At 32.4% G+C, this 27,967-nt stretch overlaps 5 protein-coding genes, 1 non-coding gene and 1 pseudogene across 6 annotated transcripts in view; 3 read left to right on the forward strand and 4 right to left on the reverse strand.

Annotated features, from left to right (window-relative positions):
* LOC125831700 (beclin-1-like protein) overlaps positions 1-27,967 on the forward strand; it is a 170,267-nt gene that overhangs the window by 788 nt on the left and 141,512 nt on the right. The gene's annotated exons all lie outside the window — the stretch shown is intronic.
* Positions 1,438-1,510, forward strand: TRNAF-GAA (transfer RNA phenylalanine (anticodon GAA)). Its single transcript has one exon. It is a non-coding gene; the product is annotated as a tRNA-Phe (tRNA).
* Positions 4,241-5,291, forward strand: LOC125831728 (protein yippee-like At4g27745). Its single transcript, XM_049510915.1, has 2 exons — positions 4,241-4,368; positions 5,052-5,291. The coding sequence occupies exons 1-2, from the start codon at positions 4,273-4,275 to the stop codon at positions 5,289-5,291; spliced, it is 336 nt and encodes a 111-aa protein (XP_049366872.1). The 5' UTR covers positions 4,241-4,272.
* On the reverse strand, positions 10,296-11,242 carry LOC125831720 (ATP synthase subunit delta, chloroplastic). The gene has a single exon (XM_049510906.1). The coding sequence runs from the start codon at positions 11,148-11,150 to the stop codon at positions 10,431-10,433; it is 720 nt and encodes a 239-aa protein (XP_049366863.1). The 5' UTR covers positions 11,151-11,242; the 3' UTR covers positions 10,296-10,430.
* On the reverse strand, positions 12,475-17,295 carry LOC125831712 (ATPase GET3A-like). Its single transcript, XM_049510897.1, has 7 exons — positions 17,032-17,295; positions 16,128-16,249; positions 14,504-14,654; positions 14,145-14,255; positions 13,472-13,610; positions 13,226-13,341; positions 12,475-12,764 (listed from the first exon to the last, which is right to left on the reverse strand). The coding sequence occupies exons 1-7, from the start codon at positions 17,293-17,295 to the stop codon at positions 12,588-12,590; spliced, it is 1,080 nt and encodes a 359-aa protein (XP_049366854.1). The 3' UTR covers positions 12,475-12,587.
* LOC125831710 (serine/threonine-protein kinase BLUS1-like) lies at positions 18,612-19,906 on the reverse strand. Its single transcript, XM_049510895.1, has 2 exons — positions 19,250-19,906; positions 18,612-19,160 (listed from the first exon to the last, which is right to left on the reverse strand). Exons 1-2 carry the CDS (start codon positions 19,904-19,906, stop codon positions 18,612-18,614), a joined length of 1,206 nt encoding a protein of 401 aa, XP_049366852.1.
* LOC125831707 (serine/threonine-protein kinase BLUS1-like) lies at positions 21,084-22,456 on the reverse strand (annotated as a pseudogene).

Here is a 27,967-nt window from a genome sequence, read left to right on the forward strand (position 1 = left end):
GCACAGTATGTATATATCTCTAACTTAAAAAGATGGAGGTTGTTTTTTATGTTAGGAAGTTGGGTTATGATTCGTTATTTTGATTCAGACAATTTTTTAATTTATTTTAGAAGATCTAAGTCATGATTTATTTATTGATTTTACATGTTTAACCGGTCAAAATTTGATCCAATACCATTATTTGTCTTTGTCATATATATATATATATATATATATATATATATATATATATATAGCATCATCCATTTATTGATTTAATCTATTTTAATTTGTCAAAAATTGCCCTATTATATATTATTATTTGCCACCTCAATATTGTTCTAACAAAATTGCATTCTAGCATATGGTGCAAGTCAACCAAATTAGTTTAGATTATATGAAATACAAAGCTATTATATTAAACTTTTCTGAGGTTTTCTAATGGGAATTAGATATATAGTCAATTCATTCATGACCTAAGGAAAATGGAAGCAGGTAGCTTCTGGCCTTGACAAATTCAATGTATATTACATTTGCATGTAAGTTTGTACATTATTATAGTATTTTCTTTTAAAATATAAATGAAATAAAAGATTTTTAATGATTATATTCACGAAAAGGTACAAATAGAACACTCATATTAAAAATGAGAGTTGTTTGAAGTGATATTGCCATGCTCTTATCGTCTTACGTCGATCTTTAGATGTATTAATCATGAAACAATAATAAATGAATGTATTAAAAAAGATAAGATAGACTGAAAATCACATGGAATAGAATTATCTCAAAATATTGATAGTTTCTTGAAATTCATAGGGACTTAACAAAACATATGATAAATGGAAGAAAAATTAGTGGTACAAGTAGTAATTGAAAATATGTACTTTTACTCATATCATGTTAATGTATTTACTTTGGAACACAACCATTTCTAGGAGTCTTTTAGCCTTATTAGGATTTTTTTTTTATGCAAGTGATAAATATAAATAATTTTTAGTACTTCATTTTCATTTTGTTTTGTAAAACATCTACTTGAGATTAATTTAAATAGATAAACCTGCATGGTAACTGAGAATTTATGTAGTCAAATTCAACTTATTTGGAATTGAGTTATGGTAATTGCTATTATAGTTCTTTATTTTTTAATGGTGCTCCAATAATTAAGTTCATACTTTCTATTTTTGAATTCTTGTAACTTTCATTTATCCGTGATCTAGCATATGTAGCAATATAATTAATTTTAGAATTTTTATCATTACCTCTGGTGAGAAAAAGATTCTATAGAAAAAAAAATTATACAATACAAAATAACATAAAAACTTTTTTTTTTAAAAGTAATCCCAAATATATTACAGTAGTGATTATTTAATTTTCATATTCAGAGACAAAATATTAATAATCATTATTGAGATTTAGATATCTGGGAATTATAAAGTTAGTGCTGACTATTTCACAATTGCGGGGATAGCTCAGTTGGGAGAGCGTCAGACTGAAGATCTGAAGGTCACGTGTTCGATCCACGTTCACCGGATTACTTTTTTTTTTGTCTTATCAGACGAGGAGATTGAAAATAAAATTTGTTATGACAAGAAATCTATAAGTATAACTTTTTTATGATTTAAAAGTTCACAAGGATATTGTCTTACTTTGATTTTATGCAATTATCAAATTTAATTTTTATTATAGTGGTTCAAAAAATAAAAGAATAAACATATGAAAAAGCAAGAGAATTTATCATCCATAATATATGTAAACTTTTTTTTGTTGATATTTTATCTATAATGTAATTTTTTGTTTGAATTAAGAGAAATTTCATAAATAGCGTTATTACACTGGTCAGATATGTAAAGTTGCAAGATTTTGTTTAATTATAACACATAGCAGTATCTTAGTTTCAAAATTTAATGGAATATATTTATGTACATAATAATAATGAAATATATTATATTTATGCATTAATAATAGTGAAATACATTATATTTGCGCACGTAGTGTAGTAAAGCGTATTCTATGTCTCTATAGCAGTACATTACATACGTGCGCATAATAAGTATATCCGAGCATGACATTATATTTATGCACATAATAATAGTGAAACAAATTATATATGTACATATATAATAAGTGCATTCATGCATATACATCATCCTTGTAGCGGAATATATTGTATTTAAGCATATAATAATGGTGAAATACACTGTGTTGCATGCTTAATAAGTGTATCTGCTCGTATATAATATTTCTGTCAAAATGTGTTTACGCTGATAATAAGTATATTTATGCTTCAAAAAACAACCTTTCTATCATCTAAGGTAAAAATAATGTTTACATATATTTTATCCTTTCAAACCTTTACGAGATTATACTAAATATATTATTGTGGTTGAATAAGTGTATGAACACATATATGCTACAAAATTCCAAACGTATTATTGGATGGTACATACAGTAAAACCTCTATAAATTAATACTTGATAAATTAATAATCTCACTAAAGTAATATTTTCCTCCGGTCCCAACTTGGGCCAATGGAAAAAATTGCCAATTTCGATAAGATAATATATTTCTAGAAGACCCCTATATAAATATATGGTCTCATTAATATCATAAATTAATAATTCTTTAAAAGTACAAATATATCTAAGACAATTTAGTGAAGTATGATTCTATTGTATTTTGTTTTTTCTTAAAATTTAAATCTAGTTGAAACTCATCTCTATTTTTTCTTATTGCATCCAAGAGCACTGATATTGTCTTTTCGAACTGGACCATAAAATTGTGAAGAGTTCTAGATATGATAAGTGTTTTCTTACGCGTAACTGGTTCCAAAGCTATTGTATCATCTTCAACTTCATCATCAACATTGTTTTTTCTGATGGTATCCACAATTTCTTCTAAGCTCGGGACCTCTAAACATGTATCACTTTCACCCAGATAATCCAACAGGTTATTGACATCCATTTTATTGTGGTAACCGAGATCATTAATCATGACTTCAAGTTCATGAATGACGTTTTCACAAGTGCGTTCATTCAAATTCTTTGAGATTGCATCCCTAGAACGAATTTTACAGTGTTGAAACTATTTGCTATTATCTCTTAGCTGAACATTTGTTGTCCAAGCAGGGATTGCAAAGTTGATAGCATCCAAAACATTAATCTTTGTTGGATCAGTTTGTCCCACTTCTTAGTCTTCTAATATCCTACGATAAATTTTTTTACGATAATACATTTTTAAAGCTCTTATTATCCCAACATCACAAGGTTGAATTTTGGATGTCATGTTGGGTGGCAAGAAAAATAATTCAACATTTTGCAGTCCTTCAATATTTCTATTATGGGATGGACAATTATCTACCTTAAGCAAAATTCGTCTACCATGCATTTTGTGGTCAAACCAACGAATATATTCATCAAAAAGCACACTTGTCATCCATGCTCTTTTGTTTGCACGATAGTGACAATTCAATAAATATGATACATAAATTAGTAAGATACAATGATTTTTGATGTATTCGTTGTACTTTATGTATTTTTTTTAATGTGAAATCAATAAATATGATACATAAATTAGTAAGATACAATGATTTTGATATAATCAAAATTAACCTTCATTAAATTTCAAATCATTCTTTAAATTAATAAATATTAATTTATCATTTAAATAATATCTCTATAAAATAATAAAATTTCATGGTCTCACCTATATTAATTTATAGAGGTTTTACTTCCTGCATTGGATGTTAATATAATTAACTCATTTAATAAGTTTAAAATACATATTAATTAACCATGATTAAGTATTAAGAATTTACGTATAAACATATATAATATATCTATTGCCATGATATAAATATCAAATAAAAATAAATATTTATCCATTTTGACCATAACATAAGGGTGGGGGAGGTTGTTATTATTAATTCACAAGTTATAATAATAACTAATTAATGATCATAAGATTATCTCTAAAACAATTAAATAGTGAATCCCATCCTTATCAACACCTAATTATTTTATCTAAAAATGTTGGTTGATTGCACTTGCAATCTACTACCACTTGTTAATTTGTAAATTAATCTTTAATCAAGTATTTCATTTTCTTATTAATTCCTTTCTCTTTCATCTTATTTTCAGTCTAATTATTGATGTTAGCCAACTTGAACAAAGCTTTTGCTTCAAGCAAGCAAGAAATTAATCTTTCTACAAACTAATTGATCATTAAATACTAATCAAGCTTTAATTACTTATTGATCCTCTTGTTTTGTGAGAACATTCAATTTTTTCAACATATATGGAAGAAGGATTAGTAGGTCCAAGGATATATAGTTGTTGTAAATGCAGAAATCACATTGCTCTTCATGATGATATTGTCTCCAAAAATTTTCAGGTTATGATTTTTTTCTTTCATTTTATCTCAATTCTTTTTAATCTCTTTCTTTTCTAGGAGAACTTGAAATGATAAATGAAGAAGGGCACACAAAAATTTTAGTGTGATAGAATTTTATCTTTAAGATTCTTATAATTTTGTATTAAAAAAAATATATTCAATATGAATAAATAATTTATTCACTCAATAAATTCAATATTTCGGCTTCGCTTCTATTTAGTGGCGACACCATATATATATATATATATATTCGAGGGGTATCAATCGATCCTTTCACTAGAAAATTAGATTATGTATACGTAAAATAATATTTTTTTTATATATAAATTATGTGTTGAATCCTCCTGATTTATTCGTGTGTGTACTTTTTCTCATTTTGATACATCTTAGTAAAAAATTTAGTTATGCCATTGACTGAGCTTTTACTACCAATTGTAGATTTGAAATTACGATGGTTCATCTTCGATTTTGAAATTCTACGATAATTCATTATTATACTTACTGAGTAAACTGTAAACATATTTATAAGGTTTGAATCAAAATTATTGTATTCAAACTTCGTTAAAATTTTATTGTTTTTTTTAAGAATTATACGTATTTTTATGTTGCGTAAAAAATATTGAGTTCAATTAAACACGATGTTTCCGCTTTTGTTTATAACACAATATGTTGTGAAAAGGCAGGCAAGAACATGGAGGGCTTATTTGTTTACACATGCCATGAATGTAGTGATAGGGGAAAAGGAGGACAGGCAACTAATGAGTGGTTTGCATGTTGTGGCTGATGTTAAATGCTCTGATTGTGGGGAAGTTTTGGGATGGAAATATGAAAAAGCATATGATGAAACTCAAAAGTACAAAGAAGGAAAATTTGTTCTTGAAAACTTTAAGATTGTCAAGGAGGGGTTTTATGAACATATTTAAGTATATGACTTGTCAACGACAATATATTCGGTGTAATTTTATAAGATGACGTGTAAAAAAAAAAATATATACGTAGATCCTTTCTTGTTAGAATACATTATTAACTATGTATTTCGACGTAGCATCATTTATTTATTCAATTCGATAAAATGTTACATTGAATGTCATTTTATCATATATGTGTCCTCAACGTTTATATAGGATGATTTGGTGTATAGAGTTTAACTTTATATACAGAAGATTAATTAATCACCGGTTCTTTTGAGTTAAAAACTATAGTTCATAATTGTAGATGAAAATTTGAACAAATCATCAAAATGATTATAGCATGAGATTATATGTAATTTATTTTGGTTACAAGAATGGTCTTAACTTTTTGTGTTAGTGTATTTTGTATGTATAGAATATGACCGAGTAGAAATAGATGTTTTAGATTTTCTAACAAAAACATATTGTCTAAGCTGTTGAATGTACTTATATTCTGATTAATCTTTATATAATTATCATGAGTTGTATATATTAATTGTCGTTTTGATTTATTAAAAGATAAAATTCTGAGATAGATCAATATGCATGTAAGATTGGATGATAATAATATATATTGGTGAAATAATATGTTAATTGATGCATGTAATCTATGTCTCGATATATAGATTGATGAATACACCTTTTATGAGAAAATTAATCATAGAATTAAATTCACCCGTAATTTAATTTATTAATTAACATTTGTAATCTTAATATAGGCAAATTATATGATTAAATGTTTAATAGGAGAATTTTAAAATATAAATAAAGAAGTGCAATTTAATTTCTAATAGAATTAATTATTTGTAATTTTACTATGGTAAAACTAATTTAAATTATTATTTTTGAATTGTATTCATAATAAGAAGACTTAATAATTAATTTCGAAAGTATACATATTTAACTATAACTCAAAATCCTATTTTTTTTAAAAAAAATAAAAAGAATCTCAGAATCCTATTTGAAAAGATAGAAGGCACATTCTTTTTCTTCCATTGGGTTGAGAAAAAACTTCTCTATAAGTACGGTTCTTCTAATCAGAAAAAAAAATCATTTTTTTATACCATACTTGCAAGATTTCAAAATTGGAGTCGGCTTTGCTTTAAAATATTTGCCTACGGTTTGACAGGTATTTCTTCAGTAAAATTTTCAGCATACTTTATATGTAGTATGTATTTGTGTTTGTTATTTATATTTTAGATAAATAATAAGTTTCTCGAATGCTTTCGTAAAGTGCTATTTTTCAACAATGACATCATAAGCCATGCATATATCTAAATAGATAACTAAATATATATTGAGAAAAAAATTCAAGAAACATGAACTGTTATTGGCGACTTTTGATTGAATTTTTAAAGAAATTATTTTGATGGAAATTGCTAAATGACCAGAAAATTAAAAAAAATTATTATATTTTTTTTATTTTAAAACTAACTATTATATATGATTGAACCAATATAACTATGATTTTGATTTTCACTTGATTTCAAATAACAATAGACTCTTCTTCAGAATTAGGTTTGTAAAAGTTAATGGAGTGAATAATCAATTATTATATATGTCAATTGCATGAGTAGTTTTTCAATCCCATCAATTGACTATCCGAGATACATGAATATATATGTATATTATGAGGTTGAATTTAATTGTACAATGATTATATGTCTGTTTAGTTGATTGTAATGGATTGCAATATCAGATTCCAAATGTCTTCTTTGATCTTTCTTAGCACTATTTTGGGTCAAAACAAATTTGAGGGTCATAACAATGTTGACTAGAAGAGGGATCTTGACATTGTATCAATTGTTGAAGAGTATAAATTTATACTCTATAAAGAGTGTATTTTGAAATAAAATTAGGAATTTAGTGATGATGATAAGTTAGCTTATCAGGAATGACATGAAATAGCACAATGCTACATATGGATTCAATATCGAATGTGTTGGAACATCAAACTATGCCTTCTACTTTTGAGATTGTGAAGAGTCTCACATAAATGTTAAGCAGAGTCTGTCATAAGAGCTTTTATGAACACTAAAATAGCTGGAGACACTTCTATTAGGGATTATGTTCTCAAGATAATGAGTCTTCTAAATAAACTAGAGATTTTGGGGGACTGAAATTGAGAATGTTTCCTAGACTAATTAAGATGATATTGCGGTCTTTGTAGATAGTTTTCAATAATTTCGCTTGAATTATAATATGATAGATTCCATTGTAGTTCAGGCAAAAAGTTGAAAACTGTCTGGTAGATTACAATATCACCTCAATCTGAGGGTCATTATCAATTTCGGCCCATAATAGCTCTAGTTCATTCAAAAGACTCATTATCTTCAGAACATGATCGCTAATAGAAATGCCTTCAACTATCTTAGTATTCAAAGAGCTCTCATGACAATCTACTTAGCTTACTGATCCTCATCATTAAATATTTTTTTGAGGCTCTCCCACAGTTTCAAAAGTAGAAAGTACAACTTGTTGATATTGCAACACATTCGATAGTAAAATCATATAATGTAGCATCGTGTTATCTCACAATTTTTTGTCATTTCTGATAAGTTAACCTATCCTCATCACTAGACTCCTCATCTGATTTCAAAGAAGACTCTTCATAAAATATAAACTTATACTCTTCAACAGTTAATACAATGTCAAGATTTCTCCTTTGATCAAAATAATTATTGCTCTCAAGCTTGTTTTGATCCAAAATAGTGCTAAATAAGGTACAAGGAGACATATTGAATTTGAAATTGAAAAATATTATAATAGATCAACAAAACAATCATAAAAACATTAAATAATCAAATTCAAATTCATCACATACATATATATTCATACATCTCGAATAATCAATCGATTGGATTGAAGAATTACTCATTATATATATATATCTTATTCACTTTATGAACTTTAATAGACATAGCTTAGATAGAGAGTCTACACTTATTAACTTAAGTCAAGTGGAAATCAGAATTCTAATTACATAAATTTAATCATATATTAATAACTCACTTTAGGAGAATTAAATACAATTGTCAAACTAATGATTAAATACTAGCGACTTGCATTAAGTTAATCTGATATGGACAAACTAATGATTAAATACTAGTGACTTGCATTAAATTAATCTGATATGGAGAAAGGTCTAAGCCAATATATAAACTTAATACTTCTTACTATTTAATCTTGATAATTATCGGGAAAAAACCCTTATCACCAAATAAATTTTGTGCAAATTTCATACAAAGAAATCTAGAAAAAAAATCCATCTAAACAAAACCTATTTTCAGGGCAATCAAAATTCGTAAAATTTTCAAATTCACTTACTAATCAAATTAGAAAAAAAATTGTTTCTTAATTAAAATTTTGCCTTTTAAAAAAAATAAATTATAAAAAGAATTAAGAAAAGAAATGGTAAAAACCCAGTCTGCCACCTTTTCTTTTCTCTGTCACAGCCGCCACCAATTTCTAATTCTTCTTCTTTTATGTATATATGATAGAGCATATATATAAATATACTATTATGTTATCTAGTTAGATGCAAACAAGCAAGTGATGTCAATTGTTGAAAAATAGTACACAATAAAAGTATTTCAGAAATATATTGTTCACATGAATTATAGACGATATAATTATGAACACATAGTATAATATAAAGTATGTTGAAAAATTTACTTCAAGAAATATCTCTTGAAGCGTGAGCAAATATATTGAATCACGTTTGACTATGATTCTGCGGTCTTCTTCAGTAATCTCAAATTTACAAACAAATTTTTTCAATACTTGAATGGACAAGTATCGTATATCAAACTAAATATCCTTTTTCTAGATTAGGAGAACCCAACCCCTACTTATAAGGACCTTTTACTAGTCTAAAACTGGAACCAAGAAAACATACACATGTTTTTTCCTTGAACAAGAAAAATCGTTTGTTCTCCCCTTTCTTTTAGAAAATAGGATTTTAAATACTAATTAAATATGGACACGATAGAAACGATGAAATTAATTGTTTGATGGGAAAAATATTTGTTCTTCTCTAACAAATGTTTGGTTATCAAGGTCCCTTAGCTAAGAAGAACTGCCATCAGAGCTCTTGAGATCATTATAGAAGACAACAGAATTAGAGTCAAAACTTGTTTCAAGATATTTGCTTACATTTCGAGAGATATTCCTTGAGTTAAATTTTCAACACACTTTGTACATACTAAGGATTTGTGTTTGTTATCTACAATTTATATAAGCAATAAATGCTTCCGTTGTATGCTATTTATAATTCAGGTAAGCAATAAATTTCTGAAATAATTCCATTATATGCTATTTCCCAACAATACCTCATGTAAATAAAAATATTGTTTCCAAGAGACAAGTATAAATGACTTTCCTAGTATAAAATCCAGACTGTTGTAAAAATCAAGAAATTATTTGTTTTTGATAAATAAACTCTAATGTGCTTTAGTATGTTTTGACATTAAATAAAAAAGAAACACATGGTTTATGAATTATTAAAGAAATAAAATAAACAAGAATTTTCTCAATCACAAATATGAAAGTAAATACTCTTCTTCAAATTCTACATTTTACATATCCTTTTCCTACGAAAAATGGTATCTTTAAAGCGAAACAAGCTAAGGAAGTCATGCACGCATATAGTAACTCCTCTAGTCGTGAAGAGAGTGAGTCTATAGAACCTACGAGCTCGTCCTTCCACTATAGTGAATTCTTATGAGCTAACTCAGCGGGTCAGAGCAAAGGATTAAACCGTTCCTTTCTTATTTTTTATGTGTCAAGAATGACCCAATCAAATCATCAGTTAGTATGAGTAGTAAGACCTCAAACTTCGACACATTACACTTAGTTGGATATTGTTGAAATGAGGAACTTGCTATGACTTTTAATAGAATTGATACACGCTATTCGAAGTGTGAAATCAATCACTAATAATTACATCAGAGAATCAACCACTCACAATATAACACATTTAAGCAAAGTCAATAGTAGATTAAGATTAGGCACAAACATACATATAAAATAAAATTGACATGTATATAAAGATCAGAATTCATCGACTCTAAATCTTGAATTCGTATAGAATGGTTTATTCAAAAGTTAAAGTCAAAGAGCAAAGGAGTGTGACCTTTTCTTATCACCAACCAAATTTCTTACCTTGACCTTCACTCTTTCAGCCCCACTAAGTTCTTGCACCTTCTTAGCAATTCCAAAAACTTCATCTTTCTCCATTTTCACCTCTGATGAAACCAAAACCACTTGTGTCCCACAAAGCTGATCATAAATCCTCTCAAATTCCATCAAAACTTCACCCACAATCCCTAATTTGTTCTTCTCCACCAAAAGCTTCACCACACCCACCAAGTGTTTGTTGAAATTCCCCTTAGACAAAATCTCCTTAAGAACATACCCTTTTTCTTGATTTCCCACAAAAGGGTCCGTCATAAGAACACGCAAATGGTCATTTCTTAACCATCTTGATAACCTCCTTACGTCTTTATCGAGTTTTTCAAGTGAGTTGTTGCAGTTAGCTATGTCTATAAGTGCTGCAGCATAGCCACTTGAAGCTCTAGTATGAGCTGTTTGATGCTTGGAAATGGGTTGTTTGGGAGGTGGGGTTTTAGATAGAAATGGGAAATTTGTAGTCTTTTTATGGGTGAAAGAGTTGGTTTTGTTTGAGATTGAAGTTGGTTTTGGGAAATTGAAGTGGGGTGAGGAAGAAGATGATGTTGTTGTATAGGGATTCTTGAAATGGTGGAAATCAGCAGAGTATCTGCGGAGGTTTGAAACTTTAAGGGAAGAAACAGAGGTAGAAAGGGTATCCATAAGGATTGATTGGGTAAAAGAGTTAACTTTTGAGAAGAAAGGGAATGAAGGAAGATGAAGAAATTGTGGTGGGGAATATAGGTGACAAAGACAAAACAGGATAATTTTTCAGCCACCAGTTGAACCAAATGGCAGAGCTGGCTTATCTTGGGCTGGGCTTACAATAACAAATAGGGAAAATTACCTCTTAAACAAATATGTACTAGTTAATTATTCATCATGGATATAGTTTTAGTTAATTATCATTCGCAACCAATATTCAGTTAGGGTTTCGAGTTTGTATAATTAGCACATTTGTATAATTCATAATTTGTATAACTTTTGCATAATGTAATTTTATATAATATAATTTATATAACTATTTTAAGTTCAGATGTTTGTGTTTGTATAAATTTGTTATTTTGAATTTGTACAAATGTAACTCAATTATACAAATGTATCTGTGAATTATACAAATGAGACAACTTAAACTGTAGCTACAACCCGTAAATATGCAAACTATAGTTATGAAGCATAATTAAGTTTATTATAAATGGCTATTTGCGAAAATTTCCCCAAATACAAGTAAGGTCTTGAACATTTAACCCGCTCCATGAGAAAATCTTCAAGTTCAATATTTGACTTTGACCTCAACCTTGAAGGTTTGTCCATATAGCAAACGGTGGATCAAAAAGTTCAAGATTATCAATTTTCAAGGTTTATAGAGTGTAATTTCTAGTGCCAAATATCAGGCGTGGATATTTTGTACCGTGCTAAGTTTTGACTTTGACTTTGAAGGTTTGTTCATATAGCATACGGGGATCAAAAGTTCAAGATTATCAATTTCCAAGGTTATTGAGTGTAATTTCCAGTGTCAAATATCAGGCGTGGAGATATTGTAGAGTGCTATGTTGACTTTGACCTTGACCTTGACCTTGAAGGTTTGTCCATATAGCATACGAGGGTCAAAAGTTCAAGATTATCACTTTTCAAGGTTATTGAGTGTAATTTCCAATGCCAAATCTTAGGTGCTGAGATATTGTATAGAGTGCTAAGTATCACCGGATTACATATAGAAAGAATTTTCGTTGTGTATTTGGGATGCTCAGCTCCGATTGGGTGACCTTGCTCATATTGATGTTGTGTCGAGCTGACAACTACTGTAAAATTAACAAATTCATGATGAATCGTCGTAAAACAGATTTGTATTTATATAATCAATCCCGACTTATTTGAAACAAAAGCTTAGTTGTAGCATTATGCCATAAGTAAGAAGCCTATCTAATGATTTGATGAAAAGGGTAATGATAAGCTATATATGTTAGGAAAGATAAATCCTTTTCACTTGGTGGTAAGGCAAATCAATGTATAAAACAATTATACATGATGATCCTCTCAAAGAACACGATAATTTGTTCAATGACACTATCTCCCTAACATTTGAAAAGTCTTTCTAGATTAAACCTGACTTTTCCCTTTCCTAATTTTTTCATAGTCTGCTTCAGCATCTTTCAACTGTTCTTTCAGTTTGGCTATTCCACTCTCCAACTCCTCCGCTGAACATCGTGCACGAGAAGGTCGATATGGTGTTAGAAAACGATACTTGAATTCTTTCAGAGCTTCAACACCACAAACCTATCCAAAAAATAAAGTTAGTAATATGAGTTGCCATTGGTTTGACAAGAAATGTCATGCCCAATCTTCCATTATTTCCTTGCTTGGAATTACTCCCTCCGATACATTTTATAATGTTTGAAAGGCGCGGAGTTTAAGAAACAAAATAAGACTTTCTGCATGTAAACTAGATATAAGCAAAGTACCAAAATTATTCTTTTGAATGAGTGATAGTAAGAATTTTGACATGTCTTGTTATTTTCTCAGTCCTTCTAAGAGAATGAACTTTTATATCAAGTGGGTTCCAACAAATCATGTCATTAAGGGTAAAATGGATATGTAAGATTAAATAGTTTTCAGAAAGAGAAATGTGTCATCCTCTTCGGGACAAACTAAAAAGGGAAGTACCTCTGGTGGTAGCAAAGAAAAAAGAAAGAAAGAGGGACATATATGTTTTACATGAGAGGAAGGTATCTTCATACCTCTTGTGGTAGCAAAGGCAGCTTGGTAATATTGAAGTCGTCATATAGCGTGTAGAACTGATCCAAGTATTTTTGTTGCATCCGCATTCTAGCCTTCAGCAACTGGGATTCAACAACTGGAAATAGTCACAAGTCAAATAGTTATGAATTCTCTTGCATAGGAACAAGTTATCATAAACAAAATGAGGTTAAATGAAACGATGGAAATAGATTAAAAGGGAAAAACAATCGAGGAAGTTTGTGTACCTTCTACATCATAGAGCACTTGGTTAATTATAATGTTGTGCGTATCAATCTCAAACCTAGTGAGTTCCTGAACAAGTCTTTCAGTCTCATATAGAGAGAGGAATTCCGGAATGCAAACACAAACAAATGTCGTCATGTCCTATAAGAAAAGTGGTGTTAATTTATAGGCAGAACTCAGAAAAAGTAAAAATGAAAACATAAAGAAGGTCACTGTTTAGCTACTAGTAAGAATCACTTGAAGAACTTTTTGGACATAAAGCACATAAGTATATATAACACATATTGCACTTCTTCTTAGTAGATTTTCTCCACAATCAAAATAAGATCGCCAGAATATGTTTTGTGAATATTTATGCTTTCATCCATATCAATCTAGTCTTTTTTCTAATTCAAAACATAAGTAACTGTTGTGGGCGATCAAGTTCAGACATTAAATTAACTGAATAAATATTTAAATGGATTGAGAAACTATTTTCTACTGAAACTACCAAGGCTCAAATAATGCATGACAGTCTTGACTCAATTTTTTTCTTTCTCAATTGCTGCAAGCTATAGAAAGTGCATGCCCCTACGAACTCTGGACTAAATTTTGTCACTATGGTTCCACCTACAATTAATGAATATAAAACAAGTTCTCGTTGAAATAAATGAACATAATTAGGCAAACTCTTACAGGATCCTTAAATTGTCTGTTCACTTGTTCAATAATATCTCTCATGGCTTCCAGCTTGCCTAGAATTGCATCCTCGCCAAATTCATCATCAACACCAAAGACACGAGTCATCTGCGATTGGCAGTACTTGCATTAATGATAGATATACAAAAACATATCATCTACTTCCTACAATATAGCTTCAACTTTGAGGCATGCAGATGAAACTATCAATAATTTTGCACACATTTCTCGTAACCTCTTATACTCCAATAGCATCTCTATAGATCTTCTTGTAACTGCTTAAAAGGAGAAATAGTAGAATGTGAAAAGAAAAAAAAAGTTCTCTCCTGTTCTTTTCGGAGGGAAGGGGCTGTTACCTGACTTAAAACACCACCAAATTTGCTCTTCAAACTCATTATTTTTGCAAGCCCCTTCTCTAATGTTGATGGGAACTGTAACAACCGGAGAGTATGTCCCGTTGGCGCTGTATCAAACACTATTACAGAGTAATCCATTGTTCTCACCAATCTAGAAAGAAACAAATCAAGTGTATTGAAGTCCACGAGATAGAGAAAACACCAGAATGTACATATAACCAGAAAACACAAGTTCGTTTTTGCTTCTAGATCTTAAACAAATACTAGCGTATAAGGACTATCAATGTACCATAACAGGATGAAAATTACCAGTGAAAACTGTTACAAGATGATCAGCTATATATGATTCAGATGTCCAGGAAAACGAAAAGCAAGATTAAATTGGAATTAACGTAAACTCCACAATCCTGTTTCAATTATAATAAGCACACATGTATTCCCGAGTTGAACTACCTGGCTCTAAACTTCTAATCTTAGTTTGCCTGATAAGCATGTGACAACCAGCTTGATCTTTACAGTTTCCAGCATAAATCCCAAACATGTGTAATTTCACTCAACCATTCCAAATACCGTGTTACAAATCAAGATAAAAGGATACAGTGATGAGGCGAGTGAGCTACTTCACAAAATTATGTACTTCTAGAAAACTCAAATCCATATCAATGCAGTGAACTCCCTAACTATTAAAATTAATTTTTAAAATCTTTCTGCCAAGTAACAGAATCATGAAAATAACAAACTAACAAAAAAAGGCTACACAGCTAAGAACCATTATCTTAAAAAAAATATGCCATACAAGTTAAGACTTGGACACAAAAGATCAACCAAGACAAAATTCAAATCGTTCTCCATGTTGGCTTTTGAGTGTTTGTTATGCAATGCATCACTGTGCCATATGTAAAATCTGCAACCCTCCTATATTTCTAGAAAAAAACAAATCAGGCAGCTAGACGGGTACACATCATTAGCTAATATGCTTTCCTTAAGTGCTGAATTTAGAAGCCAAACACTGACTCTGTTGAGAATAGTTTGAGCTAGGCAGGTAAGCAACACAATGAAGTACTGAAAATTTGACTACAAAAAGAGATTTTCTAAAAAGAACAGAACCTACGTGTGTATTCGTGCACATTAACAACTATATCTATCTACAAAAAAAAACCTTATTTTCCTATATATATATATATATATCGTAGGTGTTCAGTTCAGTCCAGTACATGTAGTAATGTATGGTGTAGCATTAGCTTGCTGGCACAGATTCATGATTTTGAAATTGATGTCTCATGTCCTTTCCTTAATTTAAAGAGCACTATAAAAATTCTTAACTATCTCATTACCACAAATGTATTTTTCTCTTGATCATATAAACGTTCACGTAACATCAGCTGCAATGATGTAAAAGTGACCATCATGAAAAGAGAAACTTGATTTTTTCAAAAACCAAACAGTTGATTGCAGTGATCCTCTACAAGTTGCTTAATATACTTGTATCATAATATCACCAGAATAAAGCCAAAAATCATCCGAATTGCAGTTACTACATCCAACATAAAACTTTTTTTTAACTTCATTTTTGGGGAAGAGAATCCATAATCCAATTTATGTGTCATGAAAAAATGTCACTTACTTTAGCATCTCAGCAAAACTCATAGCTTCATCAATTCCTGGAACTGCATTTGCCAAATCTGAGAAAAAACCGTCCACTCCTTCTGAACCACCTTCTTCATTCTCTATAGATGGATCAACTTCCTAAAGAACAGAACTTCAATTATAAAATCATTACCCCATAACAGCATATCAGAACAAAATTGACCATAAACTGAAAAAGCTTACATAATTTGATAAAATTTTACGTAAATTTCTCTTTTAAAATCACTGAAATACATAATTCAACACACATTACACTCGACAACAACGAGTATTACTCAAAATTTAAAAGGATCAAGCTTCAATTCCCCAGCTCAGCCAAAAGAAGTTACGTAATAGGGAAAATAAGTACTCCTATAATCAATTTTTTGTCATTTTTCATAATTTCTCAAGACTTGCAGCAATTAAACAATAACATCAAGGGTGCATTTCCTTTGAGGGAATGTTTCACATGGATAACATTCTCTCTAGAAAATGATTTACATTAAAAAATCAACCTTCTGATCCATTTTTTAGTGTTTGGTTGGGTACAAAAGCCAGGTAACAAATGGTTAATGGTACAAGGTGGCACGATAACGTATAGCTTTTAACTTATATACACTGTTAGTTATAAGAGATAGTAACCTTAATCAGTGGAACTAGTTACACAAAAATTAAAGCAAATAACCTCTTATTATAAGATGTTAAATTACACTAATATTGTAAAAAATTCGTTAGATTATGAGTGTATATACGTCGAATCCTAAGGTATTAAAGTCAGTATTTGAGTAGTAAGTAAGTAAGTAATAACAATGCACATTGATTGAAGCAATAAATCACATGGACAACGAAAACCAAAGGCTAGAAAATAAATGAAGATCCAACGGAAGGGAAGGGAACGGTACCATGGCGTACAAATTGGTGAATCCATTAACAACGGTAGGAGTTTTAGCGAAGCGCTGTTGAAATGCATCGCTTAGATTGTGAGCTGGATCAGTTGATATGATTAGAACAGAAGATCGGACCTGAGAAAGAAGGATCCCTAAAACAGAGCTGCACGTCGTTTTTCCAACACCGCCTTTGCCGCCAACGAATACCCATTTCAGTGTATCTTGTTCCATTAGGTTACGCACTGTACCTTCTGGTAAATCTGGATTATTCAAAGCCATTAATTATGCTTGATCCTTTGCCTTACTACTAGTAATGATGATGATGAACTTGGGACTTTCTTCTTTGATCCTTCATTTTATTGAGGGCATAATTAAAAATCTCCATTAACAAAACTAGATAAATTTATTTTGTTTCAACAATTAATTTCAACTCCAATTTTTTCCCTTCCTTCCTTACTTGTGACACGTGTTTTAAGTGAATTTTTTATACCTTTCATTTTAACCAACTAAGTATATAATATGCGTTCAATACTAATAAATCAAATTTTTAAAAGGTTTAGTAAATTAGAATTATGCTCATATCATATTACTTAACTAATCTAGATAAAAATGTAAATGTTGCACGAGTAAATAAAGTTAAATGCATGGCATAGATGGTAGGATGACTTTGGTCTTTGTTAATTATCAAAAGTTATAAATTTTAAGGTACAAATTATTAGGTGAACTAAGGTTTTTAATTGTTGTGACTTGTTTTAAAGTTTAAAGACTCAAAAATCAAAATTTAAAAGTTCAATTTGGACTTATTTAAGTTGTACTTTCTTTAATATAAAAAGTAAATATTTAAATTGGAATTCTCACATCCAATCCGATATTCCGAACACCAATGCCTAGCAGAGGGGTGTCAACTCCTTTTTCTTCCGAATAAAAACCAACTAATTGGTACTTAAATATCGATGGTACCTTACTTCTGACTTTTGATCTTGTTTTAAAACTTTTTTGACCTAAAGGTGAGTACTTAAAAACACTTTATAACCTTCCCAATCACCTCAAAACTAAAAAAAAAATACTTAAAAGTAAAAAACATCTAAAAATAAGTTAATCCAAACAAACATTAAATTGATAACACATGCCTTTAACCTCATACAAATTTAACTATATCATTTTCCTAAGTAAACAATTACAATATGACTTCCATTTTTTACTAAATTTATGACTTGCCTTGACATTGTTTCCATTTTAAAAATATAAGAGTTTTGATACTACAATTCTTCTAATCTAAGCATTTGATGTTCAAAATTAAGTCACATATAATTGCTTGGATTATATTGGTTTTGTTCAAAATACATATGATCATTTGAAAAAAAATTCTAAGAAAACTAGCTCCCTTGTTCAAATAAACTGATCAATTCCTTCTTTAACCCATCACTAAAAAATTATCACATATAATCCCAACAACACAATAACTAGTTTTAGCCACAGAGAAATCAGACACACAAAACAGAATATCTATCAGCATTGTGAACCTATTACATTCTGAATGCTAGAAAATATTTCTTCTAGCTAGCAATACCACTACTATGAATCTTCATCGATCATCAGCAATAAGGCATTCGATTCTTAGCATACAACACGCGACGTTGAAACCATTTCAAGTTCTTAGCATACCGAAAAAATGGTCTCTGCAGTAGATCTGCAACTGATGGCCTCTTTGATTCACTGCTACAAAGACAATCCAACACCAACTCCTCAAACTCTTTCGAAAACTTGTTACTTCTTTTACTTTGCACTAACTTCATCTTGTCCTTGAAATATCCCGCAACTTTCTTCATTTTCCCTTTCTTTTCTTCTTCATGATACTCCTCAAGCAGATGTTCCAACTTATCTGGCAATCTTCTCGACCTCTTTATCTTCCTAATCAAACCCTCCAGTTCTTCGCGATGACTGATTCTTAAATTTCCATATGCTAATTCCAATGCTGCTATACCGACTAACCAGATATCCGATTTGAAACTGTAGTCATCATCATCTTCAGATCGAGATGATGATTTAGCTGGATTTCTATTCTCATCATCAGAATCATAATATTTTGAATAGAAAACCTCCGGTGCAGCAGCCCAATCTGACAACAAGGATAGATCTAGAATCTGTTGGGAAAATTCACAAACAGAACTAAAATTATTGACTAATAACACAATTTCAACAGCTTAATTTAACTAACAAATTGAAACCCTACCGGAGGTCCACCAGGATTTTTTCCTTTTAGGCTAAGATATGGTTGATTGCCAGGTTCTGGTCCGCGTTCCAGAACGACAGGAGTTTCCAGATCCGATTCGTAAATCGTTGCTGCATATCCCAATTTGATTTCGACATTCGAAACAGGTCTCGGTTTGAAATTAACGTAGATATTCCCAGCACTGAAACGCTTGTGAACCCGATCGGAAAAATGAAGATCAAATAAACCTAGAAGCGCTTGTTTAAGAGCAATAGCAATACAATCCTCTGGTAATCCATTGTGAAATCGAGTTGACAGAATGTAACGGAGCGATCCTTCTGACATATAAGGCAATGCAACACAGTATCCATGTCTGAAGTCTTGAATACGCCATCTCTCGAAGTGAATAATGTTCGAATTACGCATCGATTGTTGCGCCCGCTTGCTTTTATAGACTTCATATCCTGGTCGGATGTACTTGACGGTGGTGTATCCTGTAGGAAGGAGACGGCCTTCGATGGTGGATGCGACTGTGTAGTAACAAGCTTTGTAGATGAAATGGAAATCACAAGTTCCGATTACTTTTTGGAGGATGTACTTTGTGCCGGCCACTGTATCGATGATGATATTTCCGGGTATAGGACGGTAGGCTATCATGTTGCCGGCGCCTGTAGCCATTTTTTCCAGTGAGTTTTTTGTTTTCTTGATGGGAGAATTATGAAGAAGAAGAAGAAGAGGGAAGTTTACAGAGTATTTATACGATGAACAGAGTAAAAGAAATTGAAGTCAATAAGCAGTTAGAAATGGCGCGCATAACCAATTTTCAGTTATCTTTTTTTTTTTTTTTGGGTATTTCAACTTTGTATTAATTACTAAAGTGTAGAAAATTTACGAAGGTAAAGTCCAGTTAACACGATTATTCTTCCTCGATTAAACAGACGCATAAAACATCAGCTATAACTAAACTATCCAACTATAAGGTTCTAATTCGAAGGGTTGTTCTCGCGTTGCATATGTAGACCACTTCCTTTGCTATGTCTTCTTGATATCTAGTTTTCTTCTCGAATATCTTTTTGTTCTTTTCATTCATAAACAGTGAGTGAACTCTTCTAGAAGCATTTTAAAAATATGAGCAGGTTGCGATCTCCCTTTTGAGTTGCTAATAGTATGTGCATGAATTGGTCTCCGGTGTCTCTTATCAGTTCCTCCTTGTGTTGCCATTTGAGGAGTCTTAACAAGGTGATTCTAGAAAAAGAGCATTCCTAGAAGAAATGATTTTGGACTCATTTGTCTGTTGGCAGAGGATACATTTAACGTTCATGGTGAGTCCCCATTTGATTAATCTATCTACCGCGCGCGAGTAATTTTCCCTGCAGCATCAATCTTAGTATGAATTTTACTTTAGATCTAACCCCATTTCTAAACATTGTACATTTGCATGGCACTCTAGGATAGTCAACAAGCAGTTTATAATAAATAGTCCTAATGGTACTTCTATTAGGTCTTTGGCGTGGTTTTTCTTTTCCTTTTCTTTTTACTCGTCACTTTTAACATATCAAGAATAAATAATATTTTTCTCTCCATAATTTACCTTTAACATTAATTATTTATTCTCCATATCAATCTCCAAGATCTAAACAAAACATTAACAAAATCCTAGAAGAAGAAGAAGCTAGAAACGTAATTCCCTTTTCAGCAATGAGGTGTCGAAAAACATGAACTACTACAGTATGACATTTGTATCAATATTGTGAGCCTATATTTCTATGTAACAATATGCCCTTTTTCTGGTGTAATATTGATTTATACTTGTATAGATGATCTTGATCTTCCACAAATTGTTCATCATCAGATATCAGCAATAAGGAATTGGATTCTTTGCATACAACACGCGACGTTGAAACCATTTCAAGTTCTTAGCATACAGAAAAAATGGTCTCTGCAGTAGATCTCCAACTGATGGCCTCTTTGGTTCTTTGCTAGAAAGACAATCCAACACCAACTCCTCAAACTCTTTCGAAAACTTTCTTTTACCTTTCACATACTTCAATTTGTCGTTAAAATATACCACAGCTTTCTTCATTTTCCCTTTCCCTTTCCCTTCTTCTACATTAATCTCCTCAAGCACATCTTCCAACTTATCTGGCAATCTCCTCGACCTCTTTATCTTCTTGATCATTGCCTCAAATTCTTCGCGATTGCTTATTCTTAAATTTCCATACGCTATTCCAATGCTGCTACACCGACTAACCAGATATCGGAATGAACAGTGTGGGCATCATCATCTTGATATAGAGGTGATGGAACTTGACTTAGATCCTCCTCATATTTTGAATAGAACACCTCCGGCGCAGCAGCCCATTTGTACAACTTGCATAGTTCTAGATTCTGTTGGAAATTCATAAACACAAGTAAAATTATCGACTAATAACACAATTTCAACACCTTAATTTAACTAACAAATTGTTTATTACCGGAAGTCCACCGGGATTTTTTGGTAGAATGGTAACAGTTGAGTCAAGGCCAAGTTCTGTTCCGTGACTAACAGAAAGAGGAGATTCCAACTCTGAATCGTAAATGGTTGCTGCAAATCCCAATTTGATTTCGACATTTGAAATAGGTCTCTGTTTGAAATTAACGTAGATATTCCCAGCACTGAAACGCTTATGAACCAGACCCGAAAAATGAAGATCAAACAAACCTAGAAGCGCTTGTTTAAGAGCAATAGCAATACAATCCTCTGGTAATCCGTTGTGAAATCGAGTTGACAGAATGTAACGGAGCGATCCTTCTGACATATAAGGCAATGCAACACAGAATCCTTGCCTGAATCTCTGAATTAGCCATTTATCGAAGTTAATAATGTTCGAATTAGGGATTGATTGTCCCGCCAGCTTGCTCTGACGGATTTCTTGTCCATGTCGGATGAACTTGACAGTGGCATAACCGGAAGGAAGGAGACTGTCGTTGTGGATCCAATCGGATGTGTAGTAACAAGCTTTGTAGATTACGTCCAAAAGATTGTAGTTGTGTGTACGCTGCAGTTGGACGTATTTTCCAATTATTTCTAGGAGAACGTACGTAGTGCCGGTGTTTTGATCGATGAAGACCTTTCCGAGTCCTGGATCGTAGGTGAATTCGGGTATCAACTTTTTTCCGGAGGGCATAATGGCGGCGGTATTCAGCCAAATATTCCAGGCTTGCAGCTATTTTTTGTTGAAGGTCCATTATGATTTATGAAGAAGAAGAAGAAGAAGAAGAAGAGGGAAGTTTACAGAGTATTTATATGATGAAAAAGCCCTTACAAATGGTCTTCTTCTTTTTTTTCCTCATCCGGGTGTTCAATATTTGTATTGGAGTTCGAGTTCAACTATTTCGAAGTTCCTCTATTTTACACTTCAGTTCACTTATGTAACAAGTCCACTTCTGTTAGCAGTTAGTTAATATTAATCAAGTGGTTAGTTAGTTGTGGCTGTTAAATGAGCTGGAAATTAGCTGACAATTGGACTCTGTATAAACAGATTAGTGCAGTCACTAGCACAGAAAACAGAAAAATGGACACCGTCTCTTTGATGTTACTGTGCATATTCTGTTAGATGAACTACAATGACTAATGCTAGCGCATACACTTGCAAGTTCAGATCAGCAGAATTGAGGTACGAAGACGATGATATCAGCAAATTCAAGTTAAAGAAAAAACAGAAGAGGTTCTATCAAAAGAATGTGATTGTTGTAAGACCTTTCAAGAACGAAATAAAACAGTTTGAACTATCACATCTTTGCTTTTTTATTTTTTTTTATTTTTTATACTAAGAAAATAACATGTGCATAATTAGTGTACACTGTCAATCGATCGAGAAAAACACAAGTTAATCGTTTGAAGATCTTCTGGATGAATGCCAAGATACATTGAGGCTATTGAACAGGCAAGTACCCTCTTGTTGTTTGGCATTTAGAGAATCCCTTTAACAAGAAACGGTCTAGATCTTAACTGTGATGTTTCCGAGCTGTAAAAGTTCTCGATCAAAGGTAACTCCAATCTTCAAGCAGATCAGTGTCCCTATTACTTTGCAACCACGTCTGGCTCAAGTACCTACTGTGAATCGACAAATACCTCCAACTCCAGTAAAGAATCATATGTTTTCTTCTCACGCGTGTCAAACACTGTAATGCCTGTGATTTTCTGTACCCCATGCTTCACAGCAATCAGATTCAACTCGAATTCTGAAGAGCTAAATGCTTCCACCTGTGCCAAATGCATTGTTAGAAGACCATTAACCATGATAGCCTTCTCATCAAGTGAGTCACTTTGTGACACCCAAACTTCAAAAGGGCTCAGCACCCTGTCTGTCTGGTTTGCAAGATTCAGACGTACCACGAAAGGTTTCTCCAGCATGATAATCGATGGCACTTCCACCGCTCTTAGCTCAATGTCTTTTTGAGCAATGGGACTTCCAAGAATTTGTTGTGTCTGAAGGCGTCCGGGTTCACCCAAATTTGTACGCCAAGTTATCTGGAGTTTTCCCAAGACATTACTTCCCTCCACCTTCGGCAGTGGAGAGCCATCTGATGATAACTTCAATTGGTAGAGGAAATTATGGATCCCGCCCCCAGATCTTAAGAGAATAGGAGGCTTAAATACATCACTCATTGGTTGTTTGCTCTCTGGATGGTGATCAACACCTCTTAGTATTGTAGCATTCCAATTCTGAGCTGGCTCAAAATCAACTTGGTCCATATAGAGATTAGATTTTGTATGATTCTCTATGCTAGCCTCCAAAAAAGTGGTTTCCTTAACAATGCGGACCTTTGTTCTAACAGAAAGTGGATTCACAACCATAAATTTGAAATATTGTGGAAGATATTTCCGCTCACCATCGTTGTCATTATAAAGAGCAGTGCAGACCAACGTGTGTGCACCAAGTTCTTTCACATCATGTTCCACAATGAAGTCATATCTACCTCCAGCACGTATTGATTCAACAGGTGATTTAGAAGTATCTAAAAGAAGTATCCTCTGCCTCTCTGTTTGGATTTCAGCCTTGATGGTAACATCTCTAACTTCAAAATTGGAGCTGTTATTTATGCTTATATAACTGCAGAACGTCTCTCCCAAATATATTGCCCCAAAGGACTGAGGGAGCAGGAGGAGACCAGGGAGGCCAAGAGAATCAGAAGGATGCTGAAGAAGGAATCTATTCCGGTAAGAGAGATCCGATGGATCAGCCGAGGTGGTACTACCGTCAGTGGCGGTGGCGGAGACGGTGTCAGCGAGGAGTTGAGGGAGATGAGAAGCGGCGACGGGATCATCGAAGAGATCTTCACCGAACAACAGATCGGAAGGGTCAAATCGGACCGGAATTTCGACGTGAAGCGAAGGACGGCAGAGTCTCATGACCCGAAAGGCCAGAGAGTGTGGACCTTGCGTTATCACATCTTTGCTCATTCTTAGCTACTCAGGCACAAAACATTCAAACTTGTATAACCATCTTTAATAGGGAGTGAACAGATGAATTAAAACTCATTTCTTTTCTTGCAAATACAAGTAGACAAAATTCCAAGTACAAAAAACAGATTAAATTTGAGAAAAGAATCATCGATCATATATTCATATGTCAATTCTTGAATCATTTACACAATTTGAACATAAAACTTGAATTTCTACAAGCCCCTAATCAATCAATACAGCCCTACTTATTAATTCAAACATAAACTTTGAAATAATAGGATTCCACCATAGCCAAATTTCATCACCATTACCCAATCCGCGATCATTGATCAATGTCATGCACGATAGAGAGTAGTCAAGACTATCCAGCTTCCTAAAAGTAAAACTTGCATCTTCATACCTATTAGTCCTGCCATACTTTTCCTCTGTTACATCCCACACGCCAACACGCTTCACGTTCCCATTCACCAAACTTTTGGCCTTGTCCAACTTCCAGTATGGAAGAATGTACTCAGACGTCTCGAAAGATGAAATACACAGTGTTCCTTGAGCGATATTTTGAGGGGTAATGTGTTTCCTGAAGTACCTTCTGCTACTCATATAAAATATTATGGCAGGGCCTGTCGTCTCTATTAGCTCTTGAGTCATTATCCCTGATGTGTTAGAGAATGTCTTCTTCCTACAAACCTTTGAAATTAATTTGAATATAAACTTGGAAATAATAGGATTCCAACATAGCCAAATTTGATCACCAACACCTAATCCGCGACGATTGATCAATGCCATGCACGATAGAGAGTAGTCAAGATTATCCAGCTTGCTAAAAGTAAAACCTACATCTTCATACCCAATAGTCCTGCAATACTTTTCCTCTGTTACATCCAACAAGACAACACGCTCCACGTTCCCATTCACCAAACTTTTGGCCTTGTCCAACTTCCAGTATGGAAGAATGTACTCAAACGTCTGGGAATGTGAAATCTCCAGTGTTCCTTGAGCGATATTTTGAGGGGTAATGAATTTCCCGAGGTACCTTATGTTACTGAGATAAAATATTATGGCAGGGCCTGTCGTCTCTATTAGGTCTTGAGTCATTACCCCTGGTGTGTTAGAGAATGCCTTCTTCCTACAAACCTTTGAAATTAATTTGAATATGAACTTTGAAATAATAGGATTCCAACATAGCCCAATTTGATCATCAACACCCAATCCGCGATCATTGATCAATGTCATGCACGTTAGAGAGTAGTCATCACTACTCAGCTTCCTAAAAGTAAAACGTCCATCTTCATACCTATTAGTCCTGCCATACTTCTTCTCTGTTGCATCCCACAAGGCAACATGCGCCGCATTCCCATTCACCAAACTTGTTGCCAGCTCCAAGTTCCAGTATGGAAGAATGTAGTCAAACATGTCTAAAGATGAAATCCGCAGCTCTCCAAAAGTGATATCTTGACTGGTAATCTTTTTCGTCATGTGCCTCATGTTATTTGAATGGATTGTCTGGGCAAGGCCTGTCTCTATTAGGTCGTTGTTAACAGAGAATATCTTCTTCCTACAAACCTTAGAAAGTATTATGAACATAAACGTTTGAAATCTAGGATCCCAATATAGCCCAATTTCATCACCAACACCCAATAGGTGAATGTTGAACAATCCCATGATGGATAGAGAATAGTCATCATCTTGATTATTCAGCTTCCGAAAAATGAAACCTGCATCTTCATTATACTTAGTATCATTGATTACATCGCACATAGCAACACCCTTCCTGGCCTCCTTCACCAATTGTTTGGCTTTGTCCAAGTTCCAGTATGGAAGAATGTAGTTAAACGTCTCAGAGTGTGAAATCACCAGATTTTCTTGATGTAGAACTTGAGGGGTAATCTCTTTCTTGATCTTCCATGGGTTATTTGAATCGAATTTCAGGGGAGAGCCTATCTCTACTACCTCTATTACTTCTTCTTCAGAATTGAAAGAGATTTGCTTCTTCCTCCAAATGGGATAAGCCATTTGACGATCAAGAATTGGAAATTTGGGAGACAATTTTAGTGGGAAATAGAAGAAGAAGAAGAAGAGGGAAATTTATAGGATAAACAGAGTTAAAAGAAGCCGTTACAAATGGCGGGCATAACCATTTTTCAGTTTTCAGTTTTTCTTTTTCTTTCTTTTTTTCTCTTTCACATTTTTATTTTTATTTTTTATTAAATGATGAATAAGAATAGTACTCAATATGATGATTTAGTAATGTTGAAATCACTAACATCGAGATTAGTTATACTTGTATTAATTTTTTTTTGATTTATCAACAACTGTATTAAATGAATACAAAATAGTAATGAATACGATATATTAGAATAGCAGTAGTCAATCTAGTTCTACTAACCTATAAGGTTGATTTCGGCCAAATATGTGTTGAATTTAGAGTATAACACATATTATGTTCATCTCAATTTATGTAATATTTTAAAACGGAAGAGGGTCATATTTGCCTTTGTATTCTCAAAAAAGAGTTATATTTGTCATTCGTCATACTTTTTTTTATATATTTGATCCTATCATCCAACTTAAGACACATATTTCCCATTGGACTATTAGTCCATAAGTGCACCAAGTAGACACAGACATTGTGTGTGACATAATACACTGTATGACACAAAATTGTTATGTACGAAGTCATGTAGGACAAATGTATCTATTTTTACAAATTTTATACAATTGTATCTATATATTTTTTTAATATTTAAAATTTTGAAATAAAATAAAATTTACTTATTATATCTTTCCTTATTCATATTATATATAAATTTCTAATATTTACAAATGTCAACTAAGACACTTGGGGCAAAAGATGTGAAATGTTAGATTACCCCTGTTTTGGAATTTTGACTTCTCTTCACCATGGAACTAGATGATTTTAAACATAAACGTTTAAAACCTAGGATCCCATTATCATTGGCAACGTTGCCAATTCGCGATCATCTCAAGCTAGCACTTGCATGAGTTGCACCTTCATACTTTTTAGGGTTTTTCTCGTGTGTTACAGATCCCACACACGAACACAGGCCACACACCCGTTCACCAAACCTTTGTCCATGTACAAAAGAAAGTCTAGTGTTATAGGTTTGGCGGAGACAAAATGGATGATTAGGAAGCTCATGATCGAGATGAGGTTGATGTCATGTGATCGAGGCGGAGACAGTTGTTGACATTCAGTACCAAAATTACTTTGGCCTACAGAATGCATGACATACGACTTATATGTCTCTTTGTTGTTTCAATTTATTTCT

This window comes from Solanum verrucosum, unplaced genomic scaffold (assembly GCF_900185275.1).
Source record: "Solanum verrucosum unplaced genomic scaffold, falcon-dt-bn FXZP01000049.1, whole genome shotgun sequence".
Taxonomy (NCBI): domain Eukaryota; kingdom Viridiplantae; phylum Streptophyta; class Magnoliopsida; order Solanales; family Solanaceae; genus Solanum; species Solanum verrucosum.

Coding starts and splice junctions, on each gene's coding strand:
- LOC125831728 (XM_049510915.1), top strand. CDS start 4,273: ATGGAAGAAGGATTAGTAGGTCCAAGGATATATAGTTGTTGTAAATGC. Junction 4,369..5,051: donor TTGTCTCCAAAAATTTTCAG/GTTATGATTTTT, acceptor GTGAAAAGGCAG/GCAAGAACATGGAGGGCTTA.
- LOC125831720 (XM_049510906.1), bottom strand. CDS start 11,150: ATGGATACCCTTTCTACCTCTGTTTCTTCCCTTAAAGTTTCAAACCTC.
- LOC125831712 (XM_049510897.1), bottom strand. CDS start 17,295: ATGGCTTTGAATAATCCAGATTTACCAGAAGGTACAGTGCGTAACCTA. Junction 13,342..13,471: donor AGTGCTCTATGATGTAGAAG/GTACACAAACTT, acceptor GACTATTTCCAG/TTGTTGAATCCCAGTTGCTG. Junction 12,765..13,225: donor TGCCTTTGCTACCACAAGAG/GTATGAAGATAC, acceptor TTTTTTGGATAG/GTTTGTGGTGTTGAAGCTCT.
- LOC125831710 (XM_049510895.1), bottom strand. CDS start 19,906: ATGGCTACAGGCGCCGGCAACATGATAGCCTACCGTCCTATACCCGGA. Junction 19,161..19,249: donor AAAATCCTGGTGGACCTCCG/GTAGGGTTTCAA, acceptor TTTTCCCAACAG/ATTCTAGATCTATCCTTGTT.